This window comes from Echiichthys vipera (genome assembly GCF_963691815.1).
Source record: "Echiichthys vipera genome assembly, chromosome: 21".
In the NCBI taxonomy this organism is placed as follows: Eukaryota; Metazoa; Chordata; class Actinopteri; order Perciformes; family Trachinidae; genus Echiichthys; species Echiichthys vipera.
This window is the reverse complement of record NC_139846.1, coordinates 11,984,198-12,003,276: the sequence shown is the minus strand read 5'-3', so window position 1 is coordinate 12,003,276 and position 19,079 is coordinate 11,984,198. Positions and strand designations below refer to the sequence as shown.

The following is a 19,079-nucleotide window of genomic DNA, read 5'->3' as shown; positions in this document are numbered from 1 at the left end:
AGTAATTGATTGGACCGATTACCTCAAACATAGATGTCGTCCTTCAAGGATAACATGAAAAGGGATAAAGGAACATTCATTTTTATCCATCTTCAAGTAAGCCATTAACCTGAGGCAGTTAACCTTGGGTACAACCTAACTTAAGAATTGACACTTAATAATGCCTTCTTAATCTTTTTTTAATTACACATCAATGAGAGAGCTTCTATAAGGCTGAGTAAAGAGCAATGTTTGAATAGAGAGCTAAATGGTGCAATTTGGAACAGCTCACACAGTATTTTTCCAATAAACCGTTACACATGCGGAACAATAGTATCTTTTCATTTAACATTAAAAACTCAACATTGTGGAAATATTCTCCATCATTTCGGTTAGGCTAATATCACTTTGCATTGTCAATACTCCACTGTGTTGAGGGATCATTCTTTTGATACAAAATATTTGAGGCCACAGGTCTCTCACATTTCAATTTTCAAATGCACTCAGACATGGATGAATTTCTGTTAGTCATAGAAAGCCCCCTTTTTGTGATAGTTTTTGCACATTGCTTGGCATGATTTTCTGGAATATATGACACTGCACTGCTCTGAGTGCTATAGTTAATTAGGCTGTGGTTGGAAAACAATGAGAATTGCGGAGGCATGAACAAGGAAGGCCAGAGAGTACATGGAAAGGGATGATTTCTTGTTCCATTTTCTTGTCAAAATGGGCTTTTCCTCCAATGCAACCAACAGGCTAAAGTTTTCATTTATCCAATCCTACCAGAAGGATTGGCACAACATATAGTAAAGACAGTTTTGGTTCCTCGAGGATGAAGTCAATTTAATTAGTTGAGGGTCTGACGTCTGTGGTTTCAAGTTGATTACAGCTATTGAATGGATGTCATGAAATTTGAAACGAACATTTAGAGGTTTGCGGTATAATAGATGTACTAGAATACCATTTTTTTATATACACTATGGCATGAATTTCACATTTACCTCCATACCAGTGCATGGCTGAAACAATTGAGTAAAGCGTGATTTTGCGGGTAGTTCCTACCCGGTGGCAGACAGTGGAAGCGAGGCTTATTTCCTCTCTGTCAAGAATTGATTGAAGCATTGAATGGTTTAGGACCAAAATACATTTCAGATCTATTTTTTGGCTACGAACCATCCAGACCTCTCAGATTGTCTGGGACAGGTCTGCTCTGTGTCCCCAGAGTCAGAAATAAACAAGGAGAGGCAGCGTTCAGTTTTTATTGTTCCTGGAACAAACTTCCAGAAAACTGCAGGTCTTTCAGTTCTTTTAAATCAAAACTGACTTTTCTGCTTTCCGCTGCCTTTCATTAAATAATTTGAACTGCATGTAATGTTTTTTAACTTCTTTTGATTTCTTATTAATTTTATTTTATGTCATTTTATTTGTGATTTATATGGGATTTTATATGTGTTTCTCTCAAATGTTTTTGAATTAACTTATAGCAAACCAATCTAGACGCCGATGGTGTCATTATTCTTTCGCCATTAAATTGTGTGATCAACATTTACTTCATAATAATAAATGAAACCCAAACGTTATCTGTTGACACTTTAACAGGGCAAAACACCATGGCACAACAATTGCTGACATATTAATTTGTAACACTAATAATATTTAGTATATTTACAAAATTACTCAGCTGAATGGCATCTTTTTCTATTCCATGTTTTTTATAAGCCACTGTAAACCTTTAATATACTAGCGTGCTAACATATTAATCCAGCATGGTAAAAATGAGGTATATCTGATAAATATCAGCATATTAGCATTGTGAGCGTGTTAGCATGCTGAGATAAGCATTGAGTTCAAAGCCCTGTTGTGCCAAGTAAAGAGGGCTCTGAGTCCTGTTTAATCATTTACTGTATATGATTGCAAGGTGAAAGTTTCTCTCTTTTTTTTTTCCTTAAAGATTACAACTTTTTGAAATAATGAGAAAAATATGGTTTCTAAGAAAAATAAGCATCAAAGTAAAGTAAAGGAGTTTTAATAGAGAAAAAACACTGATGAGTGAGCATTATTCGGCTCTGGCAGGGGTACGTACTCTAAGTGATTTCTATTTATGGTTTAAGATTGATATAATGGTTTAAGTACATTAAAATACACATAATGGGAGACATGCTTGATTTTCTGTTGAAGTTCATGAGCTTAAAGCAAAAGCCTTTCTATGTTAAATGTATTACATGTCAAATTATCCTAAAAAACAATGTATCGCCAGATTCTTGTCAATATACAGCCCTACTTGTGAAACCCCACATTTCAATTAACTTCCCTGGAAACTTTCCCCAACTAAACGTCAATACAGAAACAGCTGTGGTCGGCAAAGATTAATGTTTAACTCCTCAGCATTTTTGGATAGGCTGTGGAGACTTCCTTGGAATTCACCCTCTCTAAGGGTTACTGGAACAGGATGTACATTTCTGGATTTGAGTAATTGTGCTGTAAGATATTACTGAGGGATTCTTCACGTTTGGGATGATTTAAAAACACCCAGACCACACAATGATGTCACTGATGTCATTCCAGCAGTGCCTTGCTAGCTGAGACGTCCCGAGTGGGAAAAAACAGATGTTCTCGACAGCGACAGTCTGTGATGTTCCGTTTTGGGCAACACCCCACTTGATAGACTTCCCTTAAATTATCACACTTTTTGGCTGCAAAGCTTATGGGTTTAATTATGTCTTAAAAATGACACAATTGATTAAAGTGAGTTGAATGTCTGGGAATCAGCAAACAACAAACAATGAGAACAACTTTAACATGCTTTTCCCCTGTGCTCTAAGGGGTTGGGGCAACTAGCCAGACTCTTGGCGTAATGTGTTTACACTACTGACACAATCAGGAGCTGTGGCCTGAGGTTCTTCTGTTTGTTTCATTGGGCTGCTGGGTTGAATTACTGAACACATTTTGGGTACTGAACTTTTAAAAAGAGTTTTTAAATGGCATTGTGAAGGCTGATTGGGAAAGTTTTTGAATGCAAGTCCTGCAAGGGTTGCAATAACACATCAGTGAAACCAGAGTAGTCATAATGGAAAAAAATGTAAACTCTGTTTCGAGCCAACACAGAACAAAATATATACTGTCGGATTACTTTGAAGCCCAACACACACCAAGTCATAAACAATGTATAGTTTGCTCACTCCAGACAGCTTACAGGATCTGGAATTTCTGGTGCTATAAACCGACTGTGATAAACAAATGGCTGAGCCAACATCTGTGCAAACGTAGCCTGCATTAGGAAAACACCATATACACACAATTGGGGGAAATTGAGCAGATGTAAAATCTAAAATGGGGGATGGTTATTTTCGTTTACACTGACATTCCTGAGAGCAAATCAAAGACTGGAGACATGTTACATCTCACCAACACTGTCTCCTAAAGGTGATTCTTAAACACAGCGTATATAAAATATGACGTATGTTTTGTAGGTAACATCCCACTGCCTAGATTTTGTTGATTTTATCAACAGACTGTAATGAGAAAAGTATTGCACTTGTTTTACCTACAGCGCATGTTCCTTAACTATTAAAGCAAATGGATCATGTGTTTTCATGTTGCCAAAACCTAAGCATGTGATTAAGTGTCCTAATAGCACATGGGACACAGGGCACGAATCCCAGACTTTGGTGTCTCAATCCTGAGCTTTGTACTTCTAAGCACCAACCACGTCCTCCTCCTTAAGACTTCTGGGCAATATAAAATGGTCACCATTCCTGAATTGGAAAAATCGTTGTCAAGGCAACAATTACGTGTCCTCCAAACTGTGTTCAGCAAAGCAAATTTGTAGTGCCTAAACATATTTTTAGGGCGAAAAAGGTGGCACTGTAAGTACAGGATGGATGCATGGTTGAATCATCCTCTCCTCCACCTACTTCTATTTGAATCCTTGTGGTTTCAACATGGCTGCCTAATGATGGCATTGAAGTAAATGGCCAGCAAAGAGCTCATTATTTGCAATTTCCAACGACCACTGCCCAAAAGCTCCAGTCTATCCAGTAGAAATGCAAATTCATAGGGCTGAAAATCAGACAGGTTCAAAAATTGCAAACATCTTTAGCTGTGCACTTAATATAATTTGCTGTTCCAATCTTTATGCTGCTAGTCAGGCTTGTCGTCTGAGACAATGAATTCAAAAATGTCTAACCTCTTTTTCCATTTGTGGCCAGAAACTGGGGTCGCATTAACGTACTTGCTCTGCTTGTTAAAGTTCTTTGGTCCTAAAAGCTGTGTTGAAGAAACCCCTTCTGAGCATCCCATAGACCACACCAATGGATGCCTGATGCCCTTATAAGTGGGACGTGGACAGAACTGAGCTAGGGATGACGTAAAGATAAATTCTAAGAAAGACAAGCTAGGTGGGGGAAAGGAGCCCTTTCCATTCATCTGGACTAGTAATTACACTTTCTGCTGAGTGATCAAAGCATTTGGGATAAAACAAAACTCATTCTTTAACAGTCATGGAGCAATTGTGGAATCCTAAGGGTATAGGATTTATGACTCACCAGTGCAATTGCAAAACCATCCGGTCGTACCACCAAAAGAGGGTTACTTCGAAAATAGAGCAGAAAGGAGAAAGAAATCCAAGGTGTGTCCCAACCACTGACAGTTATGTGATCCTTAGATATGGCCTAAATCAGCACATTGACATAAATTAAAGAGTCAATGCATCCTTTAGATTATATGCCTCACATTATTGATGGTGGACATGAGGAAAAAAAACAGTGAGTGAATGAATAAAGGAACAGTTTTAGCTTTATTTTCCCATGTGGCTCTTTTCTCATGGGAATTTACCTTTATGTTCAATATTGGGCATTTCCTTTAAAGTCTGCATCCCGAAAGAATCATCTGTCCCTTCTTTTGGCTTGATTAAATTTAAACAGTGCCTTTAAACCCACTGTCTCCACAACAGTGCTGAAAATAGCGGAAGAAAGTCGTCAGGAAGCTGCAACACTGTTTAGTCTTTTGGTAATGCGAGGACAGTAAAGGCTGGAGGCTTGTGTGTTTTATTTGGCACTGAAATAAGCCAGAATTAAAAAAGCAGACTCCAGAGCAAACCACCTGCACTGTAAGAAGGTTTCCAACTGTCTGTGCTTCCTTTTAAGGGTTGATAAAGAGCTGTATTTAGCAGTAAGTTCATGTGCTGTCTGCTACCTTTTACAGATACCAAGGCAGTTATAAAGTGGAGATAATTATGTGCAGGTGTTCTGATGAGCTCCCAGCTTTCTACTCCATCCTCACCCAGCTTACCACAGCCATTTCTGTATTCTGTATGTGCCAATTTTTTGTGTAATTAAATGGAATTGTCTCAACCTCACAACATACATCCCAAAATAAAAATGTGTCATCGGTCCCACTGCCTCCAGTGTGGGCACTTCCTTTGTAAATCCAGACTTAGAAAGATAAAAGACTATGACACCTCATGTTTCATAAAGGCTCTATAGTATTTCACATCACCAAGTGTAGGCCTCTGATGGGATATTAAACCGCGCATATAAATTCTGGACATTTGGTTAGGGTGTAATAAAATCCAGAGGACATTTCACCGGCCTTTCCAAGTGTTTGGTGGGTGTCCATACTTGAGCCAGTGAACTGAAGCAAGACAGAGCGTATTCCTTATCGCACGCTGCCAAGATGCAGCATGAGGCTCTGCACCACAAACATTTTCCAGCTGCAGACAGTTCTCCCATCTACCCACAAGGCAAATATTCCTGTTGGATATTTGTCAGCGAAGCGTTAAATTACACTTTTTTAAAGACTCATTTTCATTTCGAATAATAGGATTGAAACCTTTGCAAATCTGGGTCGATGCGGTCGGTGTTGTTTTAGGTCAGTTTGTGTTTGTCTGAGGATCGCCTTTTTTGTTTGAAGATAGACAGCATGATTCAAAGTGGTAATTTTCTCATGACACTCTAATTTCCATAAACGGGCCTGCCCAGTGCTCACTTTAGTGCTGGTTGCATGCTGAATTACAGTAAAAAGAAATGTTGAAGTCCAAGTCAAGTACTCCATGTTGTGTTTTCTGGCATGGCTCAACGTTTTCAGGGTTTATCAGGGCCTCTCTGGAAAAAAAGTTTATCTCGTAAAAAAAAGTTGGCTTCTGCTCCTTCTGCATTCAAAAGTATGAACCCGGTGATGTCATTAAGTAAAACAATCTGAGCAGTGGCAGTCATAGAAACTGCCTTGCCAGACAGTAATAGTCCGGCCGGGGGGCACGTCTGTTACTCCTAATAAGGAAAAAGAGACACATATGAGACAAAGCATTTCAAGGTCAGCTGACACTTGGATACAAATACAATCCAACAGTTGATGGAAGCTGTAATTAGAGTGTGGTCTCCGTTTTCCTCTTCATTTCTTCTGTGTGTGTGTGTGTGTGTGTGTGTGTGTGTGTGTGTGTGTGTGTGTGTGTGTGTGTGTGTGTGTGCATATATGTGTGTGTGTGTTTTTGTGTGAGAGAGAGTGTGTACATGTGTGTACGTGTGTGTACGTGTGTGTACGTGTGTATAAGTACGGTACTCCATACTGTAGGGAAGCAGGACTAACATCTAACATCTGCAGCATCAGTTGACGGCTCCATAAACCATCGCTGGTCGGACCATAACTGTAACAATATGTATATTTTGGTTAGAGGTGGAAAGCAGAGCTAAAGCGATTAGTTGTTAATCGATCGAAATTAAATGATTCACCAGAAATGTTGATTTAGCAGTTGCAGCCCCAATGGAAAGCAATTGATTACTCAAGTTGGAATTGTACTTTACATTTAGTGTTTCCGTTTGAATCTACTGTATACCTTTGCTCCATTACAATTCACAGAGAAGTGTTGAAAGGTGCCCGAAATCAGGATAATCGTAGAGTAAAGAGTAACTTTACCAACAAATTGACTGCAGTTTACTAAAGTTTTTCCGCAAACTATAACATTACTTGGCCACAGCCCATAATTAATAGTTCAAATCAAGTTGTGAAGTTGTGAAGTGTTTATTGCATGAAGAATTAACAGCGCTGTGCATGTATTTAACCACAACAACATATGTCTGTTTGATGATTTAATAGGCTCTCTGATCGATGTAAACCTGTTCTGCTGCAATTTGTTTTATGATGTACCCGTCAAAGCAACTGCCAAGTTTCCATGTGATTTTTTAAAATTACATTTTTAATTAGGGGGTCTTGATTGATTGACATGATTTTGAGATTGTTTTTCACCCAAAAAAGAGATATGTCCTATCTAGATTGAATAAAGGATAGTTGTTTCTTTTTAACAAACTGTAATGTAGAGTTATTCCAGTGTGTTTAATAATAATAATATTAATATGTATCACTTATATCAATCTAATAATATAATATACACATACTAGATGCTACTTCTTATACATCAGGCTAAATTTTGTTTTTGAATTACTTACTGCAACTAAGTGTTTTTACACCCTGGTATTTGTATGTGTATATGTATGTATGTATATGGCCCCACATATATCAAAATATATAAAAAAAACAAATATACAATAAAGCCTGATACAGTATACTGAACATTACCACATTTTTAATGTGATTTTTATCGTTTTATTCCATGGTTAGCACCTATGAGGCTGTATGAAACGTCTCTTCTGAGCATGGTAGATAAGGGGAGTAGTGTTGGTCAGACAGGCGCTGGGTACACACGGGGAGGGGACGAGGGGAGGGATGTGCAACAGTAAAGGGGTGGGGGGTTTAAATAGTGCTGTGCCTAATCACACTTTCGCGCAGGACGTCCCTGTGTCGGGGGTGAACACCGTTGTCTTTTCTCCACTTCTCTTCATGAGCTGCAACTTCACCGGGAACTCAAGTGGCTGCAGATGCAATTAAGGAGCCCCGCCTGTTGCTCTGTAATTCCGTTGAATAAACGACGCCTCCCTGGAGCACAAGCTGTCCCCAGTGCTGCTCGTCCAGAAAACTTCATATCCGTTGGAGGACTTTTTTTTTTCTTGATTATTTTATTATCGCGAGAGCGTGCATTTCGAGCCTGCAGGGCTGATCCAGACCGCTGCTTTCGGGCTGTGAGGTACACGCACAATTGTCCGGGAACACGCGCAATAATAGCAATGGAGTACCTCAAGTTTTGTTTTGTGTTTTCATGTTGGATGAAGTTTGCAAACTGTGTCTACGCTACTGATACACCTCAAGCTCCCTCGCCTATTCCTAATGGTAAGAAACTTTTTTCTCCTGCCCGAACTCAAATACTGTACATTCTGTACAACGCATGGAACTACATCACTGTTTATTCCACATTTGATCGAACACATCTTGTGGCTCTTTCAGAGCTGTCATCCTAACTGTGATATTGAATTACTCAATTGCTCTAATGATGCTGTCACTTTACAGGAGGCGCAGACTGCATGCCCGTGTCTCCCCGTGCGTAAATCTGAATATGTCAGGGGCAACACATGTTGGTGCGTAAAATTACATGATAGTGCCCGACACAAAAGAAACGTCTGCGGTTTCTCACCATCCTAATTTTATTTGGCAGCGCTGAGCCCCGGCTTTTACACACAAAAGTCAGGCAGTAAAAGTGTGAGAAATGCCTAACCTATAGGAAGGAAGTATTTGAGGGTTTCACTTGTTGACGCTTGCTTTGCATTTAGACTTGAATGAAAACCAGAAAAATCTACTAATCAGTTATAGGTCAAGGTTGACTATGAATCAGAATGCGCAATAAATCCCTTAGTATTTGATTTTAATAGCAAACAAGCGATTATCAGCTTGAGAAACTCAAGCAGTTGTAAACCTGTAATAATTGAAGGTTCATTGGGCAGAGCCAAGTACATATAGGTTTAGATGTATGCTCTAAAGCACCCCATTGTGTCATAGTTTTATTGACTTGTTGGCATGTCCCCATTGCTAGATTGCTCTAAATTACCCTAAAATAATTTCAGTTAAACACAGCTCTTTTCACAGTCACAGGGCATCTTGTAAAGTGGGTACATGTGTTTTCTTTAAACCAGTGTTGGTGTCATAAGTGTTGCGGGCTTATGTGTATGTTAAGTTGGAAATCTGGTACTTTTAATGACGCATTTTGCTGGGGGAGGCAGTCTACTATCAGGGCACAACAGCTGCCTTCAGTCTCCACAGGCTACTTTTGTCTTCTGGACTAACTGGGGGTCTGCCACACAGAAGCCACATTAACTTTACAAGGGTTACAATGTTTGCTTATGAAAGCCTTGTTAGTACACCCCTGTTGGGATGAACACACTACAGTAAATCTACTAAATCTCTCATGAATGGAATTTGAGGTCAATTTGATGTTCTTAACGGAGGCTTTCATTCTTTATATGATCATGCAAACTGCATGCAATGAACATATTATTCATGATTCATGATTTCAGTAGGAAAAAAGGTTGATATTTCAAATTATTTTTTTTTCTGAGTTGTCCCTATGTTGCATTGCTATCATTTTCAGATGTTTCGGCAAATAACTCCCTTAGTGTGCGTGACCTAGACTCATATTTGTAAATGCTTCATGTTAAATCATTCTTTAAGTATTAAAAATATTTTTGATGCACTAAAATGGGCACTGGCAAGTACTTCTACTGACAACTTCTTCAATTAACAGTTTATGCAGCCGATGTATGCATAGTTTATTGTGTTACAGTACATCCATTCATTTTGAGGCATAAGACTCAAAACACATGCCATGGTATGATGCATTGCAGTATACATTATATGCCAACATTTTGAATGTAGTGCATATGATTTTTTTCTTTTTCTTCTTTTTCTAATCCAAATAGAAGCCATTTGTTATAAACTGGAACATAGTGCTGAATCCCTCCAGTACAGCAGTTATCAGCCTTTTTGAGGCCTGTGTGGGTCGTAACTTTAGAATCACTTGTTTATTAGAGGTGCTAAAAGTGTGGAATATCAATTTGATGAGTCATCCTTTTCATCCAGTTTTCACTTTCTTTTCTTTCGCTGAAGACAGAAGAATGCAGAGTATCGTGGTGAAAAGTGAAGTGACTGCTCTCTTGCTAGGATCATGTTGGGTCTAATTAATGGCCTTTAGAATGCAAATCAAAATCAAATAGAACAAGTTGCACATGCTATTTAAGAGCAACATCCTTTAACAATAGATGGGGCACAATGCTGGTAATCATAGTGACATAATATGACAAAGCAGAAATAGTGGTTAGCAAGCACCCAATAAAAAGGATACAAAAATATTGTCTTTACATGCATTTAAATGTCCTGATTTGTAGGGAATGCCACCCATGCAAGTTGATATGTAAAGAGAGTGTTTCTTTGTGAATTCATGTAAATTCTTAGAACTCTTCTCTAAGACCACAACGCCTCTCCAACGGTTGAAGCACAGACGCCAACAGTGCAACTCAGCAGCAAAAAAACTAACAGAGGAAGTAAAACTGCAAGAGCTCTGCTTGTCTCTTACCTAAGCACACCTATCCAGACACTTTGAACAGCGGACGTGGCTGTTTGTTGGTTTTGGAAAGTTACAAAATTTTGCAGACGTAGACCCCCCACTGTCCAGCCACCTAAAAGGTGCCTTTCACTTATGTCTGACTAACTATGTAGACAGCACTTCTGATTGAGTACATATTAGATTGACATGCAGCTCTAGTGGTGTGAGTCTAAGCCACTGAGGTGCTTTTCAGAATCATTACAATATTGGTGTCCCAGTGAGTAAAATGGACATCGGAAAGCCACTCCACCGATTAACCTCTGTGTCCTTAGTCCAACTGATTGGTAATGAAGTCTGATCACCAAGATGCCACTATCTGAAGACAGTAAAAGATTAGGTGATTTATATCAACAATAGCGGATGTTGACATTATTTACTTTGAAAGAACTTTTGCATTCCTGGTAGTTACAAGAACACATTTTTGATGAGGGTGTGTGTGGGAGACTCAATTCCATTCCATTACTCAATATGATCTGGTCTGCTCCACTGTTCTGTGGGAGAGATGTCTTATGATTAGACTTTCCCAGACAACACTGAAGTGTCAGCAGGGATCCTTTTATGGAAGAGAAGAAAAGGAAACTCCACCTAAAGTTGTCCTTGTCTCATATTCAGTGTAAAGTGCTCTATAGTGCCTTTAATTCCAGTCTAACAAACTAACAAACCCTGTTGGCAGGCCAAGCCTGCAATCAAGTCTTAGAACATTGTCACTATATCACCACAAGGTTGATTCTGTGCCTCCTTTTCAGTCAAATATGTGTTGTGTTGTCTGCTTTTTTGTCTCTATTTTCTTGTATGTTTGAGGTATTCTGCCAACTCTCAAATAGATATGATCAGCAGGATAGCAGGTGGGCAGTTCCCATGATGCAATGTCTTCCTCAGAGATAATGAAACAGATGACATTTTGGGTAGGTTGCCAGGACTAGTACAGTCATCCCATTGTGTTACTTAGCAACTCCTTTAAATGATGATGCTGTCAAAGTAGCTCAATCTTAAATTAATACAGCTGGCAGGAAGTACCGGTCAAACTGCCACATACTTGTCAGACTCATACAGCTTTTTACTTGGAAACTGGCCCCTGTTTGAATCACTACAATACACAAAAAACAACAAAGACATTTACTTTTATGAAAATGATTGAGGTTATTGCTTTAGGTGATTGTAAACTGATACATAGTAGCTAATCCAAGAACACCATTTCAAAGTAAAGTTTTTCTCCGTCTTTTTAAGAGCCAGCAATTTCAGTTTGTATTTAGTAAACATTGAAGCCTTTCCAAATAAATCCGCTAGCTGAGGGGAACATGTAGATGCCAGACCATGAATTTAGGTAGCAGCTCACTGCTTATCTTTAAATAAATTTCAATTCATTTTCCAGGTAGAGAAGCAGGAGCAGTTTCAAAGAAACAACATGTGGCTGTGCATTAAAATGCTTGGCTCATATCCGCTTTGCAGGAAATATAATCACAATATAATAGCTTATATCATAAAAATGTGTTCCACCTTCTATTAACAGCAATTTCAGCACAAAAAAATAAACATGCACTGCTTAAACCTAAGTTGTTAGCCTCTAAATGCATTAGGTTTAATTTAACAAGGACTCTATCCCTATTAACAGTGCAGCATTTAAAGCTCTACAGTAATACCAGATTGTGGCCAACAAAGGATGACTGTCCTGACTGTAATCATCACTCCTGACAAGAGCACTGCATGACATATACCAGATGTTTTTTTTTTCTTTCTGCATTATAGTTGTTTTTGTAAGGTAAAATAAATAAGCAATTATCGATTTAAAATGATGTGTGATGACAGCACTACCAAACTGCTTCCTGGCCAAAAGCTGGTGACATCATGCCACGTCCAAGGCTGAAGTGCCTGTGGTCTGACGTGTAATTGATAACACAGGCTTTTTCTGCAGATGCACTGTTCGGCTCATGCTATGGACATGGATTTTATCAATTATGGTGACTTTGAAACGTCAAAAGAAAACAAACTTTATTTTAGTTGTGGACAGCAAAAATAATGTCTGACTAACCAACCTGTGAGCATTAGGCTTACTCGTCACTTGTGTATCCATCCATCAAATAAGGTGACTATGGCTAATGACAAACACATGGAGTACTAACCTATAGCAGTAAAGCTGCTTTAGGCAAAAAGGAATATCTGAAGGTCTAGGGGCTTCTGGCTTTTAGATAATATTTATAACATTTGTCCAGGTCATCGTTATCCCCAAAGCAATTTCAGTCAAAAGCAACTGGACTAGGAAGACGTTTCACTCTCATCCAAGAGACATCAGTTCATGTACGCATCTGAACTGGTGGTGGCATCTGACCATCTGACCACCTGATGGACCGTCTGACCATCTGTCCCAGCCTGGTCAGATGCGTACATGAACTGACGAAGCCTCTTGGATGAGAGGTGAAATGTGAGATGTGAATGACTGAGAAATGTTATGCAGGTCTCTGAGGACCTATATTCACTTTTTGTTTCTAAATTTAGCCCAAATTTGTGAGTGTGTCTTAAGTTACACTTTAGTTCTTCAAGATGCTTTTTAAAATTAGGCCACTGACTTATTTGCCTTTTAATTTCTCTCTGCAAAGGTATTACCTTTCATTTAGTTGAGACATGTGACGGGTCTGTCTCAATTCGCATAGCTCGCTGAGGTGGCCAAACTATGCAAACATCAACTGTGCATTATATACCAACATCATAAACCAATGTTATTTTTCCTATAGATTAATTCTTATGCAACCTGGCTCAAAATTCCACAACATTCCCTTTTAGAGAAAACAGTCTCTAGGAGGGAAAGGGTGTTTGTTAAATTGAGTGATACAATGAGGGGTTTCTGTTCAACGTGGCAGTGCACGTTGCTGCTGAGGTTCTGGCACAGCTCAAAGGCTAAGGCCCATCCATGAATATGAAGAAATGCCTAGGAGTCTGTTACATGCATGCAGCCCATTAAACAATGTCTTGCCACTCTCCATATACCCTGGTAGTGGTGTCTTCTTTCATTATTTCAGTTCACTGACTTGATTCAAAGTTAACATCCTGTATGATGAGGGCTGGCTTTTCAGGAGGGTGCTCATCCTCAGGCAAATCTCCAGGTTCAGACATGGCATATTGGGTTATATAAAAATGGGGAAAAACAGAATTAAGCAATAATGGGCAATCCTTGCAAGTATGAATCATGTCTTATTTAGTTGTAGCTTGTATTTTCTCCATCTCACAGTGTTTTGCTTTACCTGGAGATTAGAGGCAGCTCTGCCAAATAGAGGACGAAGGAATGCGGGCTATTGATTTAACTACTACGACACCCTCTGTGAACACTGTTTACTTGGATGACCAAAATAGAAGAAACAGGGTTTTGTGTTCTCTGTCCAGGTCTGTCTCCTCAAAGATCCTTATTCTCAAGGCAGGGGCCCATTCCCATGATTCCGCTTTCCGTTCTGCCGTTTAGCCCCAGCCAGTGAGTCAGAACCTTTGTTCATCCAAGTGTGAAAGTTTACCTAGACGTCTAGTCCCATGTGGTACAGTGTAAGTGTGAGAGAAAGAAAGACCTTGCCTTTCTTCGAGAAGAGTTACAGCAGCACTGTATGAGCTGCATTCCTCTCCTGTGTGTTATTCATACAGTACTGACAGCGAAGCTTGCTGTTTACTCTGACTGGACACTCCAAAACTGAGGCTGTTTGAAATCCTCACCTTTTGAGTGTTGCCATCTGTTTCTCAGTTATACATACAGTAAGTCATCATGTCATTTACATTAAAAACACATCAAATGCCTGTAAATTTGGATTCAATTTTGTATTTAGATTGGAAGGTAGATTTGTTCTTCTGTTATCCTTAAACAAGGATAGTCCCTTTTTTCTCTCCTTTGGTATAATTTGAACAATGAAGTAGTATGTGACAAGCCATCCTTATGAACAGATATAATATACACACTGCATGTTGCATGAAAAGGGCACATTCTCAGGTTGGTCTTGAGACTTCTGACCATTTCTAAATGGCAGTCAATCATCAAGACAATTAGGGCTGGACCTGAATATTCCACTATTCTGACATTCGGTCGTTGGGTAGGTATTCGTTTTTTAATTTTGGAATTCAGATATTTGTTTTTTTTATTTTCAAAACTGAAAAAAAAGTTTATTGATTAATTTGGAGAAAAATTGGCAACAGTAAATACAATGCTTGGTGGATGGATGATGGAACTTTGTGAGATCAAGGATTCTTGAGGTATATCTCATGAAATGTTCTGGACATAAAGTGTCAAGGTGACCAATTTGTCGAGTTTAATGCCCCAAAATCCTGATTTTCAAAAGATGTGCTATAAGACGTAGCATGTGTGATGATGTAATGAATAATCTGCTACTTTTTCAGTATAAAATCGGTACCTCGGCACTTGGCCACCTTTAGCCAGTGATCCATAGTAAGATGTGCAATTTAACAATCTTTCTCAGAATACTGTGCAAAATTGAAGGTGATGGAAAGCCCATTAAAAATCTTTACTTATATCCGTATATTGTCAAATAAAAAATGAATGCATGGCCTTGGTTTGGCAAAGAACTGGTGGTAGATCATGGTACAAAGGTACTTTGTGTTGAATTTGGCAACAATCTCACAATTCCCAGTCATGGTTTCCCGCCATAGTTATCATGAGGCCACTGTGATCTCTAAGCGTTTTTTCCCACCACAAATCGTGTCTGGAAAAGCCATGAAAGAGATTTGCTGACGTGTTTGAACAAGAAGTTCAGTTTAGGAAATAAAAGTATCCGTCTCATCTATTTTAAGTCAAAGTTGGTTTGCATCCCAGACCATACATAACTAGGAGCTTGCTTGTTGGGATGCATTCATGTGGCCTTCATGTTTATGACCTGTAGGGCGTGTTGTTCTATAACGTCAGAGCAAAGTCACTGAGGGGTCATTTGTAAGCTGTCAGCCTGTTTATCCAGCAAATATCTCCCTGACATCACGGGCAAGACAGTGTTGTGTGATCTATGTGCGTGCAAAACCGCAGCCCTTGATAGTTAAAGTCGCAGTTGGCAACATTTGTTTGATCATAATCACTGAAGCCGACACTATGCCCCATGCCTCTACGTGCACCTAGAACTTGTTGTTTGTTTTACAAAAATCCACCGCGCCCATATCATCCTGTCCACTTGGCGAAGTTCACAGTTTGTGCATGCGCCACAGATCCCCCCTTGTGCATGTTACAATATGACAGGCACACATCTCAAGCTAGGCATACGCTCAATGACATTAGCAGTTGCTATCTATAAGTAAGTTAGCCAGCCTACCTCCATGTAGAGTTTACCCAATGCTGTTCATCGATGAGAGGAGCCACAGGCCTGTTCACAGGAATCTGGTGAATCTTGGTGGTAGTGGGGGAGGAGCGTGAGAGTTGCAAACATTCAAAATTTGACTGAGTCAACTGGATCTGCCAGACTTGCCGACTGCAGCTTTAAGTATTTATAAAATTAAAATAGGCAAGTCATACTAACTGAATAGAGAAGGGCATCCTACAGTGACATGCATCACACCACTGACACTGGCTGCACAAATAAAAACAGAGCTACTGGTTAAAATGAACTGACTTCATTGCAAAAAGAAATACAAAACATATGACTTGGCTTTAATCACAGCATTATGTAACAGATCATTTTCCTGGAGGTTTCCAAAAATTGCCAAGAAGAAGACAGAAAATTCTTGAGGCACTCTGAGAACTGCTTGCTGGATGGTCTAATAGGTCTGGAGACACCCTCCTCCCACACCTTTCCTGAATTAGATTAAGGGGACATTTCTTTGACTTCTGAACTCCTCTCTCAAGTTCGGTCTTTCGATTTGTGGTACTTTTCGTGTGTGAAACACTATGAATGGCTTCCAGGAGAAACTGTCTGACAGTGTGTGCGATTATCCCCATATTTAAACAATATCAGTAATATGTATTTTCACCTTTTCCCCTAGCTTTGTCTAAGATTTCCGTGTCTGGTTTGATTTATGAAAACATATTTTTGCCAGCCAAATTGCTCTTCATACATTAACACTACATTTAGCATATCTAATTGCTAGAAAATGTGTTTCGCAAATGTGGGAGATACTAACCCCTGTAATATGCTTCATCATGCCAAGCCAAGAACAAGAACACACCTGGGCCTCAGAATAGGCATGCCTTTCCTCTGTGCGGTGCTTAATTTAAAACTCACGTTGTTTTGTAAGGTAAGAGGCAGACTGTAAACTATTTCCAACCTGTAACAGAACCTCTCTGTCAGAGGAGTACTGGAATGGCTATTAGAGCGATGACAGGGCCACAGACTAGACTGGGATGAGAGAATGGCTAAGTCACATTAACAGGAAATGGATGGAAAAGAAATGCAAGGAGGCTCCTTGTAATGTACTTAGACGGGTGATTTTGATGGTGCTAGGGTTAGGGTTAAGTCAAATAATAATGTAGAATAGGACCTTGCCTATTCTATGCCCTCAGGGTTTGTTTAGTTACTCTGGTGTAGGAAGAAAGTAAAAAAAAAAAGTGGTTATCAGGAATCTTAATCCGTGTCTGACTTTCGTCATCCACAGAAACTGATTTTCTGGTTCAATGTATATACGATGTATGTACTGTATATATTACTGTTGGGCCCTATATAGGGCCCTGCTATGTTCTCTTTAATACTTCTAATACTGCTTTTCCAATAAATCATTTACTGTAGTTTAATGGAACGTAGTGCTGTATATTAAATAGAAGGCAGATTGGTTCATGAAACATAAAAAGCAGGATAAGTGTTCAAGTGATCCTATAAAACTATATAAAAATGCCATTAACTTTTTGTTGGCCTGCCTGACTACTAGCACGAAACATGCAGCATGATCTTTTGAAAGCTCCAAATGAATGAGTATCCCCCCTTCATACAATAATAGTTCTATGAATCAGACTTAGAGATCCAGGATTTTTCCCTCCTCGGCTCAAAATCACATATCGCATCCTTTCTAATCAAGGCTCCACCCAGTAAGTTTTACAAAACATAATAGAACAAGGAAACTAGCTTAGTGGGTGTAGTCTACCTCTCTCTAGCTTCATATGAGGCTATGGTGCTAATTTGTATTTGGTCTAACCTTTCCATCAACCTCAGACTTCAGCACTCATGGCGACTGTAAATGTCCTGGAGGTTTGTGGTAGTTATTCAAACCCAAGGAGAGAGAAATGAAAATATGCTTCTGTTTTTGAATAAAATCCAAACTACAGTAGATCTTCCTAATTTGAGATCTAGGTTTAGACTGTTAAACCAAATAGCTACCAGTTTGTTGACATAGGTCTGAGGTTTACAAGGAACTTGGTTCACAGAATTTGCGATCATATATAATTATCAAACACTTGACATATATCTGTGGATATCCTTCAATTGAAGCCAAGAATGTCCTCTAAATTCACAACTTAAAATGCCACATTCTTTCACCACAAGAGTAATTCTGCACATCCCTAAACTTTGGTAGACAAAAAAAAAATGTGATAACTTTATGAGTCCCATAAAAAACGGTTGTGAACATTTATTTCTTTCTTTTGCAGAAAAATTGCTTGTCCTAACTGTTGCAACAGAAGAAACAGATGGCTTCCTCCGCTTTATGCAGTCTGCAAACTATTTCAAGTACACTGTAAAGGTAAGATTGTCTCATATTATAAAATGCCCACAAATGTGTAGTTTGTCTAACTAACTAACACGCTCACAAAAACATAGCAGCCAAATGTTCTCAACACACACTTCCCAAGATTGATTAGGTCTGTTAAAGGAAATAATGAAGTGCAGCAAGCTGCAAAAACATCCATCTTAAAGGGATACTCCTCAATGTGGGTCCAGAATTTCCTCCTGTGGTTGAAACCAGCAGTTGTTTTTTTTTGCTTGGAGGTCAGAGTAAGTGCACCACCCGTATTTCCATGGTCCTCTTTGTCTCTGTGTGACCCTGCTGCACTTTTATTCATTTCCTGCGGACACATACTTGCAAGCTACTTTGCCAGCCTTTTTGGGCCATTACTGAGACCTTTGTTAATAATGTTGTCGATTTCCTTTCATTCTTTGTTTGGTTAAATTGATCATCTGTGCTTGGTGTGTACTGAGACTAAATTAGTAAACAAAGAATAACAGGTACCTGATTATTTGACTGCAACTCAGGTGTTACCTCAATACAGCAGTAAACTATTAGTATGAAGCTCACACTCCAATCTACATCTCCCCCTGCAAGTGTCTTTTTTTCCCCTTACAATTGTTTTACAAACTAGTGAAGTGCATTTTGGCAGCACTTACACGGGCACTCATCAATTGTGCCATTCTAGCTACCACTATGTAAAAGGGGAAACATAGTTTGCCTATTTTCCAAAGCAACTTCTTTGTATTATGAAATATTTTTTATAGATATGTGTGGACACATCTCACCCTGCCCTATCCTATTCTGTTCTAGGACATTTTTTATATGCGGACTAGTTAAAATGTTCCTTTCACTGGCAGCATTGCTAACCGATTTCCAAAGATAAAAAAAATAAAGGAATAAAAGAGTTAGAAAAGGGGATGAAGGAGTTTGGGGATGAAGATGGGTGTTTTTACAGTGCTGCTGGGCTGCCTTCTGGTGAGGTGAAGCTTGGTGTCAA

At 39.1% G+C, this 19,079-nt stretch overlaps 1 protein-coding gene across 2 annotated transcripts in view; it reads left to right on the top strand.

Moving 5' to 3' along the window:
• Positions 1 to 7,779: 7,779 nt before the first annotated feature.
• Positions 7,780 to 19,079, top strand: part of plod2 (procollagen-lysine, 2-oxoglutarate 5-dioxygenase 2) — a 30,628-nt gene continuing 19,328 nt past the window's right edge. Inside the window, exons 1-3 of one of the 2 annotated variants that reach the window (XM_083935774.1) lie at positions 7,780 to 8,053; positions 8,139 to 8,196; positions 18,006 to 18,097. In XM_083935774.1, coding sequence (XP_083791900.1) covers positions 18,062 to 18,097 — 36 coding nt within the window. In that variant the 5' untranslated portion in view covers positions 7,780 to 8,053; positions 8,139 to 8,196; positions 18,006 to 18,061. Of the gene's footprint in view, positions 8,197 to 18,005; positions 18,098 to 19,079 lie in introns of both variants that reach the window. The other variant, XM_083935773.1, reaches the window with a different exon arrangement.